This window comes from Motacilla alba, chromosome 2, assembly GCF_015832195.1.
Source record: "Motacilla alba alba isolate MOTALB_02 chromosome 2, Motacilla_alba_V1.0_pri, whole genome shotgun sequence".
Lineage (NCBI taxonomy): Eukaryota > Metazoa > Chordata > Aves > Passeriformes > Motacillidae > Motacilla > Motacilla alba.
Window position 1 is genome coordinate 57,734,366 of NC_052017.1, and position 25,005 is coordinate 57,759,370.

General features: G+C 38.7%; 1 protein-coding gene across 4 annotated transcripts in view; it reads right to left on the bottom strand.

Moving 5' to 3' along the window:
- Positions 1–273: 273 nt before the first annotated feature.
- LOC119711000 (tubulin polymerization promoting protein) overlaps positions 274–25,005 on the bottom strand; it is a 55,516-nt gene continuing 30,784 nt past the window's right edge. For all 4 annotated transcript variants that reach the window (XM_038160648.1, XM_038160628.1, XM_038160638.1 and 1 more), the window contains 2 exons: positions 13,304–13,457; positions 274–1,562 (listed from right to left, as the gene is read on the bottom strand). In XM_038160648.1, the coding sequence (XP_038016576.1) occupies positions 1,368–1,562; positions 13,304–13,457 (349 nt within the window). In that variant the 3' untranslated portion in view covers positions 274–1,367. The remainder of the gene's footprint in view (positions 1,563–13,303; positions 13,458–25,005) is intronic.

The following is a 25,005-nucleotide window of genomic DNA, read 5'->3' on the forward strand; positions in this document are numbered from 1 at the left end:
GCAGAAAATTGGAATGGCCTTTTCTCTCCTTTTCAACCAATATTAAAAAAAAAGTTATTTTTATTTCAATTAATTTCTTTTGGCATTCTGGATGCCAGCTAGGTCACACTCAGCTGCCTGTACCTTAAACCTGTGGGACTGGTTCTCCTGATAACATTGGAAAGCCATTCCCAGCAATATTATTACTCCCAAGTCTGGTAGCAAAAGTGAACAGAGAATCAAATCCCTTGGATTCAAAAAAATCTACCATAAAATGTAGCCCAGTTATAATGATTTGTTTTTTGTTTTTTTTTTTTTTTTGTGGGAAAATTGCACCTGATTACATAGATATTAATTGTAAATGTCCATACTTCAAGGGGCCTTAAGCTTTCCTTATATATGTTAGAGCTTAAAGGGACTATGTGCCAACAAATGTGCAAAACAACGTTCATTTAATAGAATCTGATTGGCAGTGTTAAGTCATAAACAATATTTTAAAGTATTATTAGCTTAAGCCCCCTTCACTTCCAGTGTGAGGCAGTGCAAACTTGAAAAGAGACTGTGAAAATCCTTAACTATACTTTCTTAGTAATGTCTTGCTCCTTATCTCTCAGATTAGTACAATATCTCCATCCAAATCCAGCCAGTCAGAATCATGCTACAGTACACACAAGAACAAGCAAAAAGTATAGACAGGAGGAAAGGAAGGGCTGGTATTTTCCAACTCTTTCTGCTGACATAAAATACTTTAGAGCCTACACTGTCCTAGAAATAGCTTTTTTTTCAGTTTTCCAATGAGTGGTATTTGACAATCACAGGCTAGAACTTAATATACTACTACCATTTACTTCCCAATAGTTTATTGTTGAATGTTTTAAGAAAAGTGCTAAATCCCATATAAGACATTTAAAAAAAAAACCCTAAAACAATAGTCAAATGAAACTGCATAAGTAATGGGATATTCTTCAGAACGACTGCTACAAAAGATCCTCTTTTCAAGAGGTTCTCTTTGACATCGGGGCAACTGAACACCGAGGAATGTTTGAGTTATTTTGCTTGAATTGACAAAGTGTGGTACAACTGCTCTTGACTTTGGCTTTGTTGTTCGTTGATTTGGGTTTTTTTTTTTTCCTAAAGGTCAACAAAATAATGTATTTTTCATACCTACATATTTATTTATTTATTTTTGCCAATATATGCATGAGGAATGTAATGAAGTGGCATTGTGCTGCTAGTAGCTCAGCAGATGTTTAAATCAGTTCCAGTTCCTGAAGACAACTTCTTGACAACATAGTCTCAACATTCACAATAACTGAAACATGTGGGATTCATAACATCATCCTTACAAATATATACTCCATCCCCCTCTGTGTTGTAAACCCTCAGCCTTACTTGTTTCCTTGTACTTTATGATCATATGTGCCTGCATGCTTATAACCAGATACATATCCTGAGTTATCCACCAGATCTTCTCGGCCAGCTCTGCCTTTTCCTTTCCCACTGGCATCAAACCTCTCTTTGTGAGAACCCGTGAATTTTGAAGTATCTGTAAGGCGTGAAACAGTTGGAGATGCAACAGTTTTCTGTTGGAGGAAAAAAAAGAAACAAAACAAAAAAGACACATCAGAAATCAGCTACTTTTAATACAGATACTTTTACATGCTGCCAAGATTTAAATCTTTGCTAATGACAAAGACTATGCAAATACCTACTCCTTCCCAGTAATAGGATACAAAAGATGTTTGTTTCTTGCCATTACATACAATTACAATAATAATATAGCAGAAGAGGAAATAGCACAAATTATATCAAAACCTTTTGGAAGAGACTTTCAGTATGAGATACTTTTGATTAATAATCAAGTTCTAAGCACCAACGATACAAAGAAGTTTCATCTTGATTTCACATTTTGGACCATGTTCAAAATCCATTATGTCAGCATGAAAGTATAAAAGCCTGGCTCCACCAATACAGAAAAAGTATTCCAATACAACTACAATTCATTGCTTCAAAAGATAATTTCATTCTAAACTCTAGGATACATGAAAGAAGTAACAAACTGGAAGGACTGAAAGTAATTTCCAGTATTAGGAAATTAGCAGTATATGAAAAGGCACTGAGCAAAGACTTTTCTACTGAGTCATATCAGGCTCTTCAAAAATCAGTTTTGTTGTCATTGAGACAAAATAATTGACTACAGAAACAGAAAAAATTATTTCACATAACAATATAGAAGCATGATAACCTCTGTGCTTGGACTAGGAGCAGCCTCTTTGATATTTAAATTTATATTTTAATTTTATTTATTTATATTAATTAATTAAACTGTATTTTAATTTTATTTATTTATTTAAAATCAGGTGAAGAAAAAACACACAAGACTTTTGAGCTAAAATGAACAAAGAGTGCTAAAATATGGGCATTTTTTATGTGCATCACCTGTCACTATCTGAAAGAAAATGACCACTGGAGTATTCTTTGCTCAAAACAGCATTGCTAAATGACCTTTAGGGACTTCTGTCTTGCAGTCTTAAGAGTATTATTTTCAGAGGTGGTTATTTTTCCATACTGAAAAAATAGGGATCAAGACAATGCTTAGGAAGAAGTATTGGTCTAATATATACAGTTTACTTGTTCACATTGACCTGGTAGTATCTTTTAACAAGGAAAACTCCAAATGCAAGACAAGGGCAATATATTCAATATGGAGTTAATTAAATTTAAATCATACTTGCTTTCCTTGTATTTAAAAAACATTACAGAAAATCAGTTTTGTCTACACGTGCATACACTCTCTACTATCACATCCACAGAGAAGTCTCAGAAACTCTAGTTGACCGCCCTTTCCTTTACCTAATTCATTCTCAGGACAGACTGCTATTCTGAGAATTTGTAATGGTAAACTTAATCACTAAAAAAGAAAGACTCCAGCTTCTGCTCCTCTGTTCCAAAGGTGTGGCATGAAATGAATGAAGTTTTCCTCAATACACAAACTACAATAAAAACATATGAGAATTTTTGTACAGCAACTTATTTAGTAACATACACACTAAAACTTGTGTGAGTGGATAGAAATGCACACATATTAACATGCAGTAAGAAACAGTAAAACGAGGATTAATAGAATGGCTCATGTCAATAATGAAGGATGTTCCCAGAAAACTATTCCCAGTGGTAAACTTGAGAAATGTGGTGTTTATATCAAGACACCTGCATTCTGAAAAGACCTCAACACACATGACTTATAAGGTGCAGCTTTACAACAAGACAGCAGTGTGCCACACAAGCCCTTCCTTTTCCTATTAATATGTAGACACATTTCAAACCAACAAAGAAAACTGAGGATGGGCAACAGTTTAGCACATTTAAAAATATTTTTGTCCCAAAAAACAATTAAGCAAAACCTAAATCTGCAGCACAAGGAACAGAAGAACAGCACAAATCCAGAGCAAGAGCAACAGTGATCCCACATCAGGTGGTCTTTCAGCCCAAGATAGAACACTTCCTGCATCACAGCAGTCATAATATGTGAAATGAATATTAAAGGCAGTAGCTGCAAGGCAAACATTTTTTCTCCAAATGGTTTTTTACTGAGTAAGAACTGCAGCCTTTTCCTAAGTTGTATGCCAAGTCACTGATGTGCCCCTTCCCACATGTGACAGATTATTACAATTGAAATACTGTTGATCTGCTGCTGGCAAAATTCCTATAAAATGGGAGGCTCACCTTGTTTCCAACAATACAAAATCCAAGCAGTGCTAATTCCTTGCACATTATGAACTGAACTGATGTATCTATATAAAAGATCAGAGATGAGATGCCACTACAAGGCTATGCAGAACACCTCATTTCTCCTTTTTCTTCTTTTCTACCATTGTTATGATGAACATGTATACATTAAAAAGAAAATACTCCTTTATTTTTTAAGGTGGGGTGAACATTTTTAAGGTTGTGCTAAGATGCTTTCATTCAAAAAAGTCTTTGTAAATACAGAGTAGAATATACAACAACTTCATACCCATCCTGGGCTCCTCAACCAGAAGCAGCTAGTGGTACTATATATCACAGAATCATAGAAAAGTCCTGTGACTGAGCACTACTGAAAAAAAGACTTGCACCATCATCTTTGCACCCTCCCTTCAGGTATTTATATACATGGATATGGGATTGACCCTTGAGCCTTCTCTTCTCCAGGTTGCACAGTCTTTCCTCAGCCTTTCCTCACAGGATATATGCTCCAGTCCCTTCATCATCTTTATGGTCCTTTTCTGGACTCTCTCCAGTAGCTTATCAGTCTTCTCCAGGGAGCCTAGAACTGAATGCAGGACTTCAGATAAGATTTCACCAGTGCTGAGCAGAGGGGAAAGAACACCCTTGTTTGCTTGGCAATACTTCTAATGCAGCTGAGATACCAGTAACATTCCATACAGCAAGAACATATCTCCAGTTCATGTTCAGCTTGGTGTCTGTAAGCACTCCCAGGTCCACTTCAACCAATCTCCTTTCCATCTGCATGGCCCCCTGCACATACTGGTGAGTGGGGCTCTTCCTCACCAGTTGCAGGACTCTGCACTGCTTGTTGAGCTTGCTGAAGTTCCTGTCAGCCCAGATCTCCAGCCTGTGAGGTCCCTCTGGATGGTGACCATCCCATCTGGATGACCTGTCAGCCACTCCTCCCAGCTCTGTGCCATCAGCAAACTCACTGAAAGTATACCACACCCTATCATGAAGATGATGAATGAAGATGTTAAACAGGACTCAACTCAGTATGGACCCCTGGGGTACACCACTGTTTTCCGGCCTCCAACTAGACTTTGCACTGTTCATCAATACCCTCAGGGCCCAACCATTCCACCACCTGTTTTCAATCCACTTCAGTGTCTGACCATCCAGCCACTATAGCACCAACTTGATGGGCTGTGAGGCTCTTGTAAGAGACCACATCAAAGGCCTTACTGAAGCTTGGGTAGACACTGTACTACTCCTTTCTTCCCTGGTCAAATTGGGCAGTCATTTAATTGCAGAAGTTTACAGGTCAGTCAAGTACAACTCTCCCTTGGTGATAAACCATGCTGATTACTCCTGATGACTTTCTTCTCCTTCATGTGCCTGGATAGGATTTCTAGGACTAGTTGTACCATTACTTTCAGTGTCTTAACATGAAAAGTTTATCCATAAAGACTCCTCTACGAGCTGATGACTTATTTTTAGTGAACAGCCTTTATAAACTGAATGTGCAAAAAACTGTTCTTATCAAAATGGGGTTTTTTTTCTGTTTCTGAACAAAACCAACTATGCAGATTAAACTGGGTATTGAGCAAAAGGCAAAATCAATTAGAAGGGTGGCCGTGACTGTATTCCGTACAACCCATCTGCTCATTATTGTACAAGGCTATGGGAAGGCAAAAAAAAAAAAAAAGGGGTGGGGGGGGGGGGGGGGGGGAGAAAGCTGACCATCCTTCTTAAGTGAAGAAAAATATAGGAAGAAATACAGTGAAGAGCACAAAGGGCTGGATGAGAACAGTTTCCACAACAGCAAGTTACTACTCTCCCTTCTTTTTCACAATAATCACATACAAATGATTCTGCCTTGTCATACAGCAATCCTGCTTGAACTGTTTACTATCTAGAGTAAGTTATATAAACTCTCTAGTTACATTATTCTAAAGGCAATAAATTCCAACCTCCTCCTGAGGCCAACCTCTTCCTTTTTTTTTTCTCTGAGACCACAGAAGCCTTCATTTTCCATCTCTTATTTGCATGTACAGTTAACCACAAAGTTTGCGTATCACAGAAGGTGACCAAGAACTTAAATTTCTTATTTGAAAAAATGTTTGGCTTAGGAAGAAAGCTTTACTTTGCACAACAGAATCAAACATAATCATTTAGTGTTCTAAATTGAGTTTATTCTTCTTTTTTGGCATTTTTTCTTAGAAATTACGTATTTTTCCTCACTTTGTGTTAGTGTCTACAAAGAAGTGCTCCTAAGATAGCAAGGGGCTTGGAGCATGTGACATACATGGAAAAGATGATGGGAATGTGTTTATAAAGACTCAGAATTAAAAAGGGAGACAAATCTTATTCCTGTCCTCAATAGAGTGGTTATATTAGAAACAGAGACAGTTTAGAAGTAAACAACGATGGGCATGATTTGGAGATATGAAATTCCAACTAGACACATGAGAATTTTTCACCACTGTGGTTGGTCAAGCCTGGAAAGAGTGGCGGATTCTCTGTCCCTGAGGATTATCAAAACTTCAAATGACTAAGTCACAGAACAATTTAGGTTGGAAAGAACCTTTGAATAGAACTTTTGAAAGAACCTTTATCTCACATAAGGCCCTGCTCACAGCAAGGCTCAAAGAGGCTTACATAGAAACTTCTCCAGTCAAGCCCTGAACACCTCTGAAGTTCCACAGCCTCCATGGGCAACTTATTCCAGGGTTTGACCACACTGCAGGTAAGTAAAAAAACCTAAACAATCCAACATCTCATCTAAATTCCCTATTACCAATAGTCCAATTTCTGTCTGAAGCAGCCCTCATACCAGGAAGTGAAAGCTGTTGTCTTTAAACTCTGGAAACCTTAACAAATGTCACATTTTTTCCCTTGCCCTCCCTTGAAAAAAGACAACTCTGCAAACTAACACAGATTTTGCCTGCTACCTCAAGATAACTGATGAATCAAGGACCAGTTTACAGAACAAGCAACACAATCCATTTCATTATTTTCAAGAATTTTAATTAGTTCCAGAAATGCATTATCAGCCCTTAGGAAACTGAAATGAACTAGAGTAAAAAGGAAATGAGAGCAGAGAAGACAAGAACATGTATTTTGTCTACTGTAATACAGAAGTATAGAGAAGTCTGCTAAGGAAAAATATATGAACTGAAAGCTCTGCAGCTGCACTGGCTTGGCTTGCTTGCAGCAGGAAAACTGTATGAATTTTATGGACTCAAAAGACCCCATAAAATCAACTTTTGTGTCAAAAGGCAAGAAGCATCACATGAAGCTAGTAAAGCCACAATCATGAAAATAAGGTAACAGTGTGAGACTGGAAGATTTCCCACACTTTCAACACTTTTTCCTCCAGAACCAAGCTGAGGCAAAGAAGAGGAAAGACAATTCAGTGCTGCCAAGCTAGCGTTCCTCATTTTCTGTCAGCACACATTACCATCCCTTCCTCAAAGCTCACAGCTCAAAACCCAGTTGAGCAAATGTCACAAAAGCTTTGCACCCAGCACAGTGCAAAGGGCTCCACGAGCAGGGCAGTGCAGCACCACACTCCTGCAGCTGCACAGGGCTCACTCCTGCAGCACCACAGCCTCCGGCAAGCTTGCGGCAACTCTGTGCTGGGCAGCTCTGCACACAGCACGGCACCATTCCCAAAAGGCTCTCCACAACCAGTTCCTGGGAAGGAAAAGCACCGAGAAAACTTACTGGACTTCAGGAATATCACACATTCCAAACAGACACCGAGCACCCTTGCTTTCACAATGAACTCTTGGCTCCACTGAAACAACTTTGCCTCAAGGTATTTTCCACCACTTGCCATCGCTGACAAAGACTGGGGCTTGATTTAAAGCTGCTCCACAGCTTAGGCAGAAACTTAATGATGCAAAACCCTGCAGCTGAGTTTTCTGGTTGGTTTTCCTTCCTGAATTACAAATGTCCAGATAGTACAGAAACTGTCCCTGCCTGCCTGAGGGACTGACTGAGTCTCTTCAGCAATCAGTGCTGGGAGTGCCTGCACTGCCAAAAACATTGGTGACGGGCAGTACGTGAGCTGCTCCTCTTACTCTTCACCAGAAGGGTGCAACACCTTAGCCACAGTACTCCTGGCTACACTGTCAGCTGCAGTCAGCTTTCCCCGCTGAAATGGAATGCTTTCCAACATTTGCTCCTTCAACCATCAAGAGCACATCCTCCTAGAAAAAGTTGCCATGGAGATTTCTTTATGCAATTAAAATGTTCTGGGAGCCTGCAGAATCTGCACCAACATTCACAGTCTCAGCAAGGTTTTGAAAATTATCGATCTGCTGGTAATATCCACAACCTTGGTAAAAATAAGAAACAAAAAATGACTGCAACACGGAAAAATAATTTCCAAGGGGAAGTCTGCCCTTTTTTGGGGTGTGGGGGGCATTGCACCAGAACTCCATACTAAAACTGTATTTACTTTGTTTTTAAAGTCATGGGAATACATGCACATGCATTAGAGGTCTGCAGAAAGTCAGAAACAGAGATCAAGCTCCAGATAAAATTCGGATTTCATTCATGTTCCTTTGCTTTAGTACATGCACAGACACACCCACACAAAAGTAAACGATAAGCAACTCTGCTTCAATAATGCCAGAAAGTAACATCATTTTTACTAATCCTGGTGAGAACTTTCAATGGAGTTGTTCCCAGTAACGCCACTTAGATGATATAGGCAGTGCAAGTCCTACTTTTATATACAGTACCTAAACCTTCTCACTTACTAGGAGTCCTGCCAGATCTAGAGAAAAGACATCAAAAAGGTGCCTTATATGTGACACCATTTAGAGCAGCAAATTCACATTAATCTGTCAAATCTGCCTGACCCAGGTCTAGCTCAATCAAGAGACCATGTAAAGTTCAGCCACAAGGGCAGATCAGGTGCTATTAGGCAGCTACAAGAGACCTTTCCTCCTCTCTAAGATTAGACCCTTAACTCCAGTTCTCCAGTATTTCAGCAGTCCAAGTCACTGCATGATCCCAACTCATGAGATCTAGCAGCCTGATTAATATGACCTCCCACAAAAACAGTGTGCCAACACTTCTCCACTTCTCTGAGGAATTTTTCATTCTTGTTGGTGGTGAAGACAAAACAGAAAGGGAAATACATTACAAAGCTTTTTTTTTTTTTTTAGGTGAGGGTGTTGCTGAATCCTTCTTCAATTTAATGATACAACCAGTCGTTAATGAGACTTGGTCCAAAGCTAGAAACTGTCAACATAAGCCTTTACATAGACAACTATCCCTCTTCCTCATTTATTTCATGTATTTCCTGAAGAGCCTCTATTCATCCAGTGCAGAACTCCAGTCAGAAGAGCTGTGTTAACACACCTGCACAATCCCAGTGAGTCACATCTCTGTGACTAATTTGCCCTGCTTTCCCCATACTATATGCTTTTGTGTGCAGGCCTTAGAGACGGACCCCATGTCCTGCTGCATTTATAGAAGGGCAAAAACCTCCCTTGTCAGGCTTGTCATCTAAACATATCTGCTCTGCCTCTTGTGATTTTTCATCTCCAGGTTATGGCAACCTTCCATATCCAGTCTAATAGTCTCCTCAGCAGATCAGTAAGCTTAGTTTGTAAAGATACTCCTGTTCTACTTTGTTAGATTTATTCCATCCCATTTCCAGAGAAATGAGTAGCCCTCATTTCTCTGGTCCTAGAAGCCAAAGCCCCATCTTCAAGAGAAGCTACACAGTCCACTTCTACCCAATCTTTTCTCCTCCTGGGATTGGAAAGACAAGATCTCAGCTCCTTACCCATCACCCTCATCCCTAAACCTTTGTAGTTCCTCTTTATATGTGTCAGGTTACCTCCAGAGCAGTACTCTGGGTACCCACAAGGAAGAGAAAGAGGAAGAAGAGGTCCATGTGAGGAAGTTGGACAAATCTTGGCTGTGCATCTGCAACAATCCCAGATCCTGGCACCTACCAAGCAGTAAAACTCCTGACACATCAGGTGAGATCAGAAAATACATGCCTTGATCATCCACAAGAAGAATCTCCAGTAATTTTCTGTGACTGGTACCCATTACTTCTGTCTCATGGTACAGCACTGTTTCCAGAGTATAGTGTCACCCATTACAGAACAGGGAAGTATAATAGCATATGAGGTATTTGGGATGGCAAAATTTTCTGTGACTGTTCACTTAACTTCTTTACAGATTTTCACTAACACACAGCTCATGCTAAGGCCTGATATAACTACAAATCTGTGGACAACCAAAGATTCATTCAACCAAGTATTCTTAAAAGACCCTGTCTGTCCTCATAGTGTGAGACAGTGCTGGTCAAAATTATCACTCATTTTCCTCTTTTTTGTGTGAACACTAAATTCAGGTTCAGCTGACTCTGATGGGTCTTGTTGATCCTCACGAGTGCTTAGGATACTATATGTATTCTCAAATTGAACAACTGCAGGTGGAGCAGATCTCTGACTTTTTGTTGCCAGAAGCCACAAGCTTTCAGCCTTTTCTCTCTCAATAGTCTCTGTCCACTTGGTCTTCAGCTGTCACTCCTTCTCACCTTGTGTAGCTTGGCTCACCTGATGTGCTAATGGCAGTTCTGCAGACTTCTACATCTTAATGGAAGTCCATGTGCTGGACAGTATCTCCTGCAGCTTTTTCAGACTACTAGTGTATAGTCTTCAAGCAGATCCACATAGTCTTAAGTGGAATTCCTAGGCCTCTTTGCACTTCTGCTGCAACAACTATTTTGTCTCTTTTACCACACTCTGTGGGCTGCACTCTGGCTTCCTTGCTCTTGCCCTAACAGGTATGTTTTGGTGAGAATATGATCTTGCCCACATCAACATCTCCCTGAGTACCCATCATCCAGCTTTTAAAGTGCTGTTGGTGCTGTACTGCCCTGCCACTCATAGTCCTCTCACCATGAATCTCACTGGACTGAGCCCTGAACAACCTGATCTGGCTTTAAGTTAGAGCTCTTGTGAGCAGAAGGTTTGAATGAGATCATCTCATGAGATCATTCCTTGCACTTGAAATTGTTCTGCATTTCTATGTCAAGGACCCTGATGAATATACACTGAAGTTCAACTGATTTTATTTTAACAGGAAACAATAACCAAAGTAAGGATCTGTTTCCCAGGAGGTGCAAAAATGCATTCAGCATTGTTATGGCACACAGCTCTTGGTACAGAAAAAGAGAGAACCTCAGTTTTGCTCTTTGTAACCTTTGTGTAGGAACGAGGACAATTAAAAGGCTCTAGACTTCATTTACATGTCTGTTTACAAGCTGCCAAAGTTACACAACCTGCACTGTATATTCTATTGAGAGATCACCACCAAGTGAGCTAATAAAGCCACTGGCTTCATTAACTCGTGTCACTTTTCTGTGTTTTTCTTCCTCTGTGACAAAGTCAATCGTATATGTTTTGGTCCCAGATTAGAAAGCAGCCTAAAATTCACTTGGTTTCAAATGTCTGGCTGCTGAGCCTTCTCAACCACATCAACAACAAGCAGGGATTTTTGTAATTCTATGACATCCTGAAGTAGAAGAAAAAATAAACAGAAGAAGATAAAAAATCCTCTGTCACTTCTATCCCAACATGCACTAAAATCCTCATTGTCTGATGTGAAGGTAAACTTTCCAACTGTCCTGCTGAAGGAGAGATTTCCCCAGGCTGCCATTTATCCACACATACTGCCCCTCCCCGCTACCTCCCCAGAATACCCAGTACAGAACATGAGAAGAGGCTAAGACACAAAATTCCTCACGTGCTGCTGAAGTATTCTTATCCGCAAGCTTCACTTAATCATACTTTCAACTCCTTCCCTAATATGTTTAGAGCAATGCATCCGTAGTCACATAAAATTTTCTGTCTGAGACCTGAACCAAATCTACATGACCTATAGCAGAGTTTTACAGAGCAAGGCACACAATACATGGCATGACTGACTTACCTTCGAACTTTTAAGAAAAGCTTAATGTAACTTTATCTAACCATACAGAAAGCAGCACAACTTAAAATTTCCAAAATATTGACTTCCCAAAGTAGACAAAGCTTGTATAGAGAATTCATATCTGCACTCCTGGGTTGAAGGAGGAGAGTGGCCATGTATTCATTTCTTTGTTTTAATGTCTTTAATTGCCAAGTTTGTGGGTCTTTTTTAACATCCAGGAACTAAATTAGCATGAGAAAACAAACATGACATTTGGTTTTATATACACACACGTGGGGACACACACACACTCCCAGCCTGCAATCTCCCTCCTTTTTAAGCTCTGCCTCCTGCCCCTTACTTTTCCAGGTAGCAGAAGAAGATATTCTGATCCCCCTTTCTTAATTTCTCAACTCTCCCCAGAACGGCACATATTGAACAATCAAGCCTCATATCTCTGGCTCATATTCCCCTCCGCTCTTTCTCCCCCTGCTGCTGGCACACTCGTATACCTCTGCTGTACCTATATGATACTACTTTGCATCTGCAAAGCTCTCTCATCCATGCACCCCACACACAAAGAGACTATTCTTTTAGTAGCAGACATTGCTCATTTCAATGTCTGCCTGCTGAAATACCAAAAATGGAATCAGGAGTGAGGCATAGAAGAATGTATACAATTTGAAGGAAGAATCCCTGAACAGATGAAGAAGTTATTCAAATTTATTAAGGTAAGTGGAGAACAAAAAGGAAAGTTCAAGTTTTAAGTCTGTATCAAAATTACCACTTGTTTTAAATGAGAGTAGAGCAATAAAATAAAATCTTGCAAAAAGCTGACTTATTTTACAACTCAAAAGAGATCTTTCCACTTGATGCTTACATTGATCATTTGTAGAGAACCAGTTTCTGAAAATATTACATTTTCATTCACAGCTTTACAGGCAAAATTCAGGAGGATCACAAATTTTAAGCAGATGAACTAAACTGACAGAACTACTCAAGCTGATGGTAAACATCCAGTATCTCCAAAAATACTGGATAAAAGCTTGCCTAGCCTGGGCATCTAAAAGGACAACCAAGCTAATGTACAGTATGCTTCATAGCTCCCTTTTCACATACAAAGCTTAATACCAGCATTTTAAAATTAAAAAGAAAGAACATTATAGCTCTGACAGACTTGGAACAAACAAGAAACAAAGACTGGACCACGTCATAATTATTCCCATATTTCCAGTGTTCTGGGATTCACATGGTGTAATTAAATGTATTTTAAGATGCCTTTGCTTTTTGGTATTTCACAAAACATCTTAAAACATTTTATTGACGTTCTAATGTCTTTATACACTTTTTGATTTGGATACACCATTCTTCATGAACATTTCATTGTTCTAAGCACACAAAAAAAGCTCAGGATATTCCTGACATGCTACTACGTGGTAGTACAATTCCTAGAAGGAGCAATGACAGTGCCACACAAGAACACACAGTAGTGCAATACTCAGTTGTTGCACGGTCTTTGCTCCAATTCTGCTTTGCAATTGCTGCCTTCGGGCTCACAGAGAAATTGGATTTGTGGATTGTGGAGGGAAGGGGTGAACATAACAACACTGCAATAGAACAATGGACAGGCAGAAACAATCTGTCCATTAGACCAGTAACATACCGTTACTCCAGTTAAACCTGGGCCTTTTCCTTCAATTAGTTTATACATTTCTTGAAGCGCTTCCTCATCACTTTTGCCTTTAAATCGCTTCTTGGAGAGTTCTTGAAGAGCTTCCTTAAACTGCTCAAAAGTAATAGTTCTTACAGACTTTCCCCTGTTGAAACACACAGCAATTGAAAGAAATTACAAGAGAGCACAAAAAGCATTTCAAGAATAGCAGAATGGTTTCAGTTTACCACAGTGAACAACACAAAACTGCAACAGAACAGGAAAGCCCATGCAGCCCATTTATGGTGTCAAATAAAACATATCCCAAGAATATCACTTTATATGTACATCAGGAGGATAGCCCTTCATAGACTTCCCTTGATGAATGTTCAGAAATAAAGATGACATAAAGTGATTTGGTCTACTGTCAAAATGCCTGCAGCTCATCAAATTAAATACAGTCTCATTTGGTTGATCACATATAATGCCTCCATGTATAAGACAAGATCTGAAGCACCTTAGGTGAGTCTTTTTATTTACTACTTTTTATTCCTCTTTGAATAACTTGCTATCATATTATTTATAAGTCATTATTCATGTATTCACAAATAAATTAAGAAGTATTCTGCCACTGCATAAAGCTAAACTCTGAAAAGCATCTAAAAACTTGAAATTCCTCTTCAATTGAAGACTGACAAGTTTTTAAATGACACATTTCATTCAATACCTGTTTTCCTTTGTAGACCATCATCTTCAAAAAACATTTAAAGGCATGCAGAAAACACAATATAGCAGCCTGGTAAACTCATAAATTTTGCTGTACAAGTGTGCGGCGCAAATTCTGATAATGGGAAATTCACACTTTATAAACACCAGCTTATACTGTCATTCCTGCAGATCTTTTTTGGTCCATCACAGCAAAGGTTTCAGTTGATAGAACTCCTACAAAGCATTCACTACAGCGATATGTTTAACCAAAAGAAGGTTAATGCATGTCTGTTTTCTAGCATTTTAAAATATTCAGTTTAGGCAGGAGATAACGTTGCAGAGTATGCACTGTTCCACTCAATTCCCTAATATTAACCTAGTTTTAGTGTTCCTCATTTTAAAATTCAGGTATGAAGCAACAGCATCAGTGAGTTTACTCACCATTAAACATAAACCAACTATTTTTAGTTGCTACAAATTACAGAAGAGACAAAACACATCTTTTCCTCTATTAGTAAACTATAGATTCTCTGATCTATAGAATAAGAATTTACACCCCAAAATTTAGCCATCTATTTTGAACTAAAGTTTAGCAGATCAAATAGAACCCTTTTCAAAAATATGTTTTGATACTTATGCTGATATAATCTTAAATAGTACCATCTTCAAAAACAGAAAATGTTTACATTACAAAACTGTCAAAGTTAAAGTAATATTTGAGAGTCCATGTTGCTGGGAAACATGCTACTACACAAGTTTTGTTTGCTGCTTGAGCATTTATTTTTATGCCAATTTAGAGAACACTTCAAGCAAATCAGGGGAAAAAAATAACCAAGCAGCACCACACAATCCAGACCAGTCCTTTCAATAGACAGCTGTTTACATAGGAATAAACAATCGATGCTAGGATAGAGAAAGTGTGCACCAGCAACAGAAATCTTGGGCTGGAAAAAGAGTACACAGAGATCTAATTTCAATTCAAGTGTCAAAAAGACCATTGTGAAGAGCAATTCAGCTATACGTCATGGATTTATCTTTGATCTTCTTTTAGATACCTTCAGTGGTCAAACCCCTCTCAGATGGGGGTGCCTCCCCTAAGGAAAAGGGGAAATGAGACTTCTAGTTTAGCAACAAACAGTTAGAAAGTGACTCCTACTTCAATTAACTAACAAAAATGAAATTTTATGCCAGGCTTTCAAAACAAAGAGAAATCGGTTACTCACAAAAGGGAACCCTTTACATAATAGTTCATTACTAGCATTCTTTATTTTCAATGCAGCCCAACATACGTATCAAATGTCAGCAACCCCCACAAAATAAACTTTATTTGTTTTTTGACCAAACATTGCTGTTTGCAACTACTTGTCTGCTTTAGGTAAAGCATGTGCTGGAGTATCTCAGAATTACCTAGTAAAAGAACATCATGACAGTAGAAATAAAGAATATAATCCAGCATTTCATTAATCAGAAAGACAGGTGGAACAAACTGCAATTAACTACCTGGAATTTCTCCAGGATTCTCATTAATAGGATTAACATCCCTCTTCTGATGAAACACATCCAAGAACTTTTGAGCAGCAAAAAGAGGTCAAGACTTCATTTTGTTTTGCCTCTCATTTAGAAAAAGAAAGCACTGTCAATCCCTGCATTGTTGTTATGCTTCAGCATAACAACGCCCAAGGCCCTAAATTCTCTACAGACTCACAGCAAAGCCTTCCGGCCTTGCCAAAGGCAGTTTTCTGTAGCACATAGGTTTAGCTGGGATCATCAGTCAGGATCATCGCAGTGGGAAAGAGAATGATAACATTCAGCAAAACCAGCAAAAAAATTCATGTTGACTTCTTTATTTTTCACAGAATATTCTGAGCAGGAAGGGACCTACAAGGATCATCAAATTCAACCCTTAAGTGGTCAAACCCATGACCTGGTCACTATTAGCGCCATGCTCTAAACAAATGAACTGATCTCAGGGTTTTATTAACACATGAAGAATTTCTGCTTGCACACTTATTAAATAGAAGAGCATAACTTTTCTTTGTATGAATTGAAAGAAAAAATAAATAAATATGGCTGCCAAGAGGAACAAAGAACATTTTGTCTAAGACACCTTTCGCATTTCATCTCTTCCCTGTCACTTACATGGGGCAAGGAAATGAGTGGATTTTTCCCCTTCAGCTTAAGGTAAAATCACAAATTGGGCACATATATGACCAATGTATATTGCAGCTGAATCCTGAAAGAGAAACAAATGTGTATCGTAGCTGATATTCTTTACCAGACAACAACATTATTTGGAGTGATGTTAAAAATAGGATTGAGGGTGAAGGAATTTTTGTGACTATATCCCAAGTTTCCTAAATAAAACAGCTTTCATTTTGAAATTTGTTATCTTTTTCTACACTCTAAAAATATCCCCTCTCGCTCCCCATGTATTACAAGATTATCAAATCCACTTGTAAAGCATCATAATTAACTCCAAAACTCTACAGCTGCAACATATGCTAAGTCTTGTGGAAAGCCCTAGGAACACAACACACTCTTGCACTTTTGGTATGTGAGGTATGGTACATATATGTGAGGGTGGTACATATATGCCATGTACCAGCATCTAAATCATCAAGCAGCAATCCTATACCCCTCCTCTCTCTAGAGACAGGTCTTGAAGAGTGCTGAGCAGTTGCTGTCATCATGATTATTAACTAGAACAGAAAGCTCCCCTCTCCTCTGTCTGTACAGTCATGGGTTGAATATAGAGGAGACCACTGACTGAATAGGCAGAAATGACAGGGGAAAAGTCTTTCAACGAACCTTGATTTACACACACTCTCCAAGCCAGGTCCACAAAAATACTCTAGGGATAATGACTTGTGAGTACTATTGGTTGGAAAATTGGACATGAGCCAGCAACATGCACTCCCAGCCCAGAAAGCCAACAGCTGTATCCTGGGTTGCACCAAAAGCAGCACGGGAGCAGGGTGTGGGAGGGGATTCTACTTTGCTGTGCTGAGAGCCCACTTGGAGCACTGCATCCAGCTCTGGAGTGCCCAGCACAGGAAAGACACTGACCTGTTGGATCGAGTCCAGAGGAGGACCACAGAGTTGATCAGAGAGAAGGAACAGCTCTGCCATGAAAACAAGTTGGGAGAGTTGGGGTTCTTCAATCTGCTGGAGACATGGCACCAGGAGACCTTACTGCAGCTTTTAGGGGGCTTACAAGTAAGGATGGGGGCAGGCTTTTTAGGAGAGCTGTTGTGATAGGACAAGGTAATGGCTGCAAACTAAAATAGGGTAGATTCAGACTAGACATAAGGAAGACATTTTTAGGAGGGTGGTGAAACACTGCAAGAGGCTGTCCAGAGAAATGATAGATGGCCCATCCCTGGTCAGGCTGGATGGGGCTATGAGCAACCTGGTCTCATGCAATATGTCCCTGCTCACTGGGAGAAGGGCAAGGCGGTGGTGTTTACCTAGATGACATGAAAAAGGCTCCCTCCAACTCAAACTATATGAAAAATTATAATACTATGAACACAGCATAACACACAAGGCTGTCATGCCCCCAGTTTATTTTCACCGTTTTTAATGTCCTGTTCACATTCAGGAAATCCCTTCCTTGTACCAGCTTTTCAGAACTCATGAACTTAAGAAAAAAACCCCAACCCATAACCCCCTAAATAAACTAATTCCATTTTATTAAGCAACTGCTATGAAGAATCAGCTTCCTTGTGTATATTCGCAACTTGTTTTTAGAAGCTCATTATAAATATCTCGTTTCCATGGGAATAACAAAACAAATATATTCACTTTCATTTTCCAAGCGTTACAAGTTCAAACAACTTGTCTACAATTAAGTATGCCAAGGGTGATCACTCAGCTCTTAACACTCATCTCTTAGTTTTAGCATTCCAGAGAGTTAGCACAGAAAGATTAAAAACTGTATGTTGAAAAAAAAAATTTAAAAATCAAGGCATCAGAATGAAAATTAAAACTGACCAGAAAATAAGACAAAATGGAAATAGCAACAAACAAGGGAAGGTAGGAGAGGAAAAAAGGTTTTTACAAAACAAGGTGTCATAAGGTTGGCCACTTCAATGAAAAGAACAAAATATATGAGGGACTTTAATAATAAAAATTTTTAAAGCCCTATACTTCATTATGACACAAAGAAACCTTTATGTTTAGAAAGGATACATTCTTACATACCATTCTATTTTAAGCTCTGCTTCTTACAACAAACAGAATTACTGTAATGCATCATCCTTCAGTGGCGGAAACCGTGTTCATGGGACAATAATGACAGCCTCCTGTATCTATGCCTACATTTGGGAACAGAATGAACATACTCAGAAGAATTTTAGGAACCTTCCCATCACTTCCCCTTCCTTGATAAGTCTCTCCACATATGACATAACGGGAGGTTCTGAACTGAGGTTTGAAATCCTCAGTTTGCTCTTGGGAGCCCAAGTTCACCTACATAAAAGCATCAGTTCTGTGTTTGGGCATCAGCACAGTAAATAAAGTGCAAAGTATCAATCATTGGCCCAAAGTAGATTGGAACAGCAAGAGATGCAGCTTTCATTTGCAAACATTACTACTGAATGCCCTGAATGCCCTGAATGTAATTCAGTAATGCCCTGAATTCTTAAATGTGAAAGTGTACTGCTGCAAATCGATACCATGGAGTTGAATACTATTTGGATTAACAGTTGTCCACAATTTCAGCTGAAAAGCTACACAATTACACTCCATATACCCGATACACAGAATCTTTGAGTGGTATTAGAGATCTTTATCTCCAGAGCACTAAAACAGCTCAGTGTTAATAGAACAAAGTCTACAACTTAATAGGTCCTGCTGTAATCACCAATCTACTAAAAGTCATCCCAAATTCCCATCACAATAGGATACTTTTCTATTTTCTTACACTGAAGATAGGCAACAAAATGTAGAATTACTGAGAGAAGCTTCTATTTTTGTTAGTATGTCAGACAGGATTATGGCAGGATACAATAACCAGGACTGTTCTGCTGTGGAAATGGTCATCTACGGTCTAAGGAGTATAGCAGGTCTGGCAAGGGTCTAAAAACACTAACTAGAAGTGGGAGCCCAACAAATGTTTTTGCATAAGCTCTAACAGAAGGAGTTTTGTTTGTAATTCTAAATTCACCAGGGACTTGGGTGTCCGATCAACTGAGCAGTGAAGTAAAACTCAACAGTATCTTTTTTTGTAAATTAGAACAGGACTTCGGGTACTTCCTATATTTATTCCCTTCCAAGGCAGTCCCATTCATTCATAAAACAGAATGAAGGACCAAGCTGGCAAGAGGATGCATGAGCAGGTTATTTGTCACAGTTTCTGAATTACTGGCACAATAAGCCTAATCAGGCTATTTTTGATTTGCCACTATTGCTCCCACATCTACATAGGCAACTGCTAACTAATACTGCAACATTTCTTAATTATCAGAAGTAAACACTGAAAATTATTCAAATTAATCACATAAAGGCATCATCACTGAGAACAAGACTATTAGTCAGGCGTTTTATCCTAAGGACTAACTAAAGGCATATTTCCTAATGACATTCAGCCCTGACTTCACACTTTAGCTGTTTCTCTTTTATCTTAACACGCTGCACCAAAAAGTCACTACAGCTGAAACTTACTGATTTTCATACAAAGATTTCTTCTTACTTTCCACTTTACAGCAGCAACTTTAGTATTATTGCTGTTATGGCCCAGAGCATTCACCCCTCTTAGTTTAGTAGAGCAGACACTTTATCTTCCTTGCTACTTGTAAAAACACCAAGTCTTCACGATGTGGTCTTTAAACAAAATCTATATTGATAACAATTGCTAGTGGTGTTTGTACTGCACACCTTGATAATCATAAGGTACCACACACAAATTCAAATTCCTTGAAGCAAAATAGGTTTGCACCCATCTCTGCAAAACACAACACTCATCTAACAGACGTATTTTTTCCAAGAATATCTGCTGTAATGCTGTCACCACAATGTCCAAGGCTGTGTAACCAAGAAGCAGATTACGCTGCAGGGCTAGTGGTTAATTTTTTTTTTTTTCCATAGTTTACAATTTTCACTTTCTCCTCTCTTACACAGCTCAGAATTTCTGCAGGCTATCAGCACAACAATTCATAGCCAAGAAGTCCCAAACTAAAGGTAGGCCCCTAAGCAGCTAACCAGGCCTGGAAGAACCTTGCAATCCAATGGAGTATTAAAGATATCCTGTGAAGGTAGGGTTTTCACTGTGTATCAGTCAAGAACAGAATAAAAAAACTTCTTAGATGTATAGTGTAAAAAAACCCCTTAAAAATTAAAAAGGGACTATTTTATTGGATAAAACCGAACAATGTATAATTAACTCAAAGCACAGACTTGTGTATAAATTTTAAAAATAGAGCTGAGGATAGATGAGCAAGCAAAGAAAGCTACTTTAATACTATCAGGGTATTTGCACTGCACTAACTAAGAGCTCTAAAGAGATATGGTTAAAAAAAAACAAAATTAAGGTAACAAAACTTCAGATATCACCTCGCATCAGACTTCTGCCCAATGAATGGGTAAAACTGGGATACTGAAATTAGACATCTGTATGTTGATGCAAGCAGGAGTGATTTGGCAAATTGTGAGCAAATTGACAATATTTTCAAAAAAGTGACCCTAGGAAGAAGCTACACCAGGGATCTTCAGCTGAAGTAGTGGTCACTTCTGGAACACAGGCACCTTTGAATGCATGGCTATTTACCACAAGTGGATTCTTTTGACGGGAAGAGTACGACTGACAACGAGGACATCCAGATGACCTTCACAATTACTCTCTCTAAGATAGATAGCATGTTGGCCAAGTCACAGTACAGCAGCTGGACTAGATGGCTTGATATGCCCCATGACCACAAGTGAATGCCATTATCAGTTTTCTAGGAGAAAAAAAAACAAAAACAAGACAAGCACGATGGAAAATGCAGTACAAAATTCTCTCACTATATCACTGCAAATAGTCTTCACTTACAGAAACCTCTCTGGGAGTGGGCCACAAGGGCAGAACACCTCAGATCATTTACTCAGGAACCGAACCTGGAATGGTCAGTTTTCCCTCCTGGTGCTTTTTGTCTCATTAATGAGCAAGGGTAAAACAGAGTATGTCCAGTTTATTCTAAGTGTCTGAAACTGGGACAGCTGCTAAGCAAGAAAAGTAGAAAGCAATGAAAATCTGAAGCAAGAGGACATCAACAGCTCACTAAACCAGCAGTTGATTGGACTTCATTGCAACTTAAATATTTTAGGCCTCTCTTATGAAAACTCTGTTTTCTGATCCTTGAATTAACACATCTCTCCTCTTGACATTTTTTCCTATCCTGCATGCTTCCTATGTGCTTCACTCATGGTGAAAATTCGTTTCCTTTAAAATAAAATCTGAAATTCAAAAAAAGGCAAAGCCAACAGCTATGAGCCTATCAGATAAAATAGTACTGGGAAGGGAACAAAGGGGAATTGGAGAACTAATATGACTTGGCAAAAACATTACTAAGTAAAAGCTCCCAAAAGAAAGCAAATCCCAGAATGAGTTAAAGGGATTTAATGGGATTTACAGAGGATGAGGAAAAGAGAAAGTCCAAGCAGACAGTAGGTCTGATAGTTATATACAGCTTAGAGGAATAGATTAAATTAGCTAAACAGAGTAGCGGAATCCAATTATTTCACATTTGTTTGAGGTTTTCTTCAGTTTAAGAGAACAAAAATAATGTTACATTTGAACATTTAATAATGAAGATTCGTGTAATGGCTACCTACTGATAAGAAATATTAGGAAAACTCTGTGAAGCCTGAAGAAAGCATGTGCCCCAACTTACATTAAAGGAGTTCGCAAGTGTACTTGGCATGAGAGGCATGGACCAGAGTTTGGAAAAAGATAGAAATGTGCTACCAAGTAGTCTGGGAATACTTCAGCTTTATCCTTGTTACAGAAAAGAGATATCCATCTTCTGGTTGTAAATCCTGTGGACTCTAACCAAATTACACACACAACAGATAGAAGATAAGTTTATCACTCCTTAGAATACTGTCTACTCCTCTGAAAGAATCCAATAAATGACATCCAACTTGCAGACAATGCTCAGTAACACAGAAATCCATCTCTTGGGTGTATGAAGGATTGATATCGTTTGACAGCACAATTTCAGTGGAAGTTAAGACATTAAAGGACATGGCAGAGGTGAGTGAAACTAGCAGGAGTATTGGCCAAAGTACAGAAATATATAGGAAATTAGGAGCATTCAAAAAAGAGGCTGCAGACAGGTCTTAGATACAAATAGGGGTAGGGGACAAACTAGTGCTGAAGCAGAAAGACAATGCCTCAAAATCAGGCTTCTGGCACATATGCTTGTTTCTTCTCTAGCAGGCTCAATTTATTTGCTGTTTTCTTTGGTTCTTGTCATCTTAAGGATATGCACTAGGATATGGCATACATATAGACCCATATAGACATATAGGGAAGGGAGCAGAAACTAACCACAGTGTAACAACCCAATACTGTGCCCAGCTGCCAGAGACACTGCTGCCACATCCAAAATACAAAAATCCAAGAGGATGATGTCACAGCGCTCATTAAGTCAGCTTCAAATAAATAAATTAAAGCAGTTAAGAATAGTTGAAGATTCACTGAGCATTCTTAATAGCTAAACACTTCATCTGTCTGTCTTCCCCAGGCTGAGCTTACCACACAAACCAGTGGTAAGAAGCTTTTTTCATATAATAATACTTATCATTTTATCTTGAGAGAGCTGAAAAAGCTGATACAACCACAGCAGTTTCAAAAGTTTCTTTCTGCTGTTGAAGTGCAGGGGCTTAGGGCAAAGGCTTTACAGCTGAGAGGACAGGGCAAAGAACCAACATCACCCATACTTTCTTCACCAGTTAAAGCAGTGCATATGAACACACTGCCTGATAACCCAGGGAAAGAAAAGTAGGATACACAGATAAGGCATCCTTCTACAGCTCACCAGCAATCCCATGTGAGCTGACATGTCTCATTCATGTCCCAGAACGAAAAAAGCCCACCCAAACAAACTAGCATCTGGGTTTATTTTTATTCTCTTTCTTGATTTCACACCTAGTATGAAAACATTTGATTAAAAATGAGACAAATCAAAGTATAATGAAATGACATCCAACACAAACACTGTCCTAGAACATTGCGACAAGCCGACAAGCCGGGACCACGAGCAAGGTCAACACTGCATGGTCAAACATCATCTAAGCAGAAGTGAATGCATTTTATCCCAAGTAGTTAATCCATAGAAACTATACAAAATTGTTCATAAGTATGACTAGAAAAATATTCTCAAGGACAGCTTTCAGATTACTGGCTATTTTTCAGGACTTACTTCATTTATATTACTAACCTGAATTTATATAAATACATGGCACTCAGAGATAGGAAAAGACATACAACCCAATGAACTTTGATATCAGCACCCTCAGGCTTTTGGTAACCAGTAGCCTTCCTTACTGCTTTCTCTCTACATACAGTATCAGTGTTTTGACTGAGCTGATATACAGGGAAGACATTACCTTTTTTGATGAAACCAGTTAACCAAGAACAGGACATGACATTTGACAGGGGAATAAAAAGTGGAATTTTTACAATAGAAAACAGAGTTACATAAGACAGTGCTGTTTTTATTAATGAGACCCAGAACAGAAAAGCTTCATATCTAAGAACTAGATATTGAATGGTTATATGGTATGACATTTTACTTGATTTAGAGAAAATTCAAACTCAGGGGGTCAAAAAACAATGGCATTATTAAATACCACTGGACATAGTAAGATCTTAACTCCTTAAGTCTCAAGATATTACAGCTTAAATTATGCTTTCATTGAGAACTGAACTGGACTTTGAAAGTAAACCATTGCACAAGGGACAGAATAATAATTGAATCCAACTCTTTATTATGGGACAACAGTGAGCACCAAAGCTATCTCACAACATATTATTCAAATTTTTTTCTCCTGTCAGTTTTTCCTTAAAATTACACTAAAACAAAAACCCTAATTTTATGTGCTACTGACTTTCCTGGAATTTCTTTTTTATTTTCCTCCTCAGACACTGTGATGTTTCAGCAAAAACTCTAGCTGTGTATCCTTACAATGTCTAATATTATGAGAGATTTTTAATTCCCAGACAGGAATTTAATAACTACCAAATTTGTAGCCCTTTTTCCCACATTGAACCAATCCAGATCAGAGCAGCACACAAAGTACAATGCAAAATGGTGGTAAGGCAAAGGGTGAGTTTTGTGGGGACATGAAGCTCAAGTAAATCACAAGTACAACTTGAACATTTTATTGCTTGTTCTTATGGAGAAAGGTGTCTGGATCACTGTTTCAGTGAGGCCTCAGACAAAACTCCCATCCTAATTCAGAAATTATGCTGGTCAATATAAAGAAAAGAAGTCCCTGGCTGATTACAAGAAAAATGAAGGAAAAGGGATGAGCAACACAACCTTGAATTCATACACAGCATATTCACTCCACTATTCAGGCATGGCAGCTGTTTGTTAATCACCATACTGCACCAGGATACAGCAAGTTTACTTGTATTTCTTGGCCAAGAAATTCAGAAAGCGCTGTCTGATAGCTGAGGTAACCAGCTCCAGGACATTTCTCCCTACCCTCCAAGTAAATATTTCCAGTTGCAGACTGGTTTATGGTGAGTTTTTTGTGAGAAAGGTACAATACCATTTAATGTTATACATAAAAAATATTATACATGTTTTTCAAAAAGAGTTTTGCATTGTTATTTCTGAAACATAATTTAAACAAAGCAACACAGCTTCATGTATTTGGGAGCTGCAGCCAGCTCAACAGACAAGCTCAGCAGTAAGCAAGTCATTGCTTACTAAAATGCAACTATGGAAGCCAGCGCAGCAGTCCTCTAATCCAAGGTGGAATTTTCCTTTAATTACACAGAATTTAAAACCAAG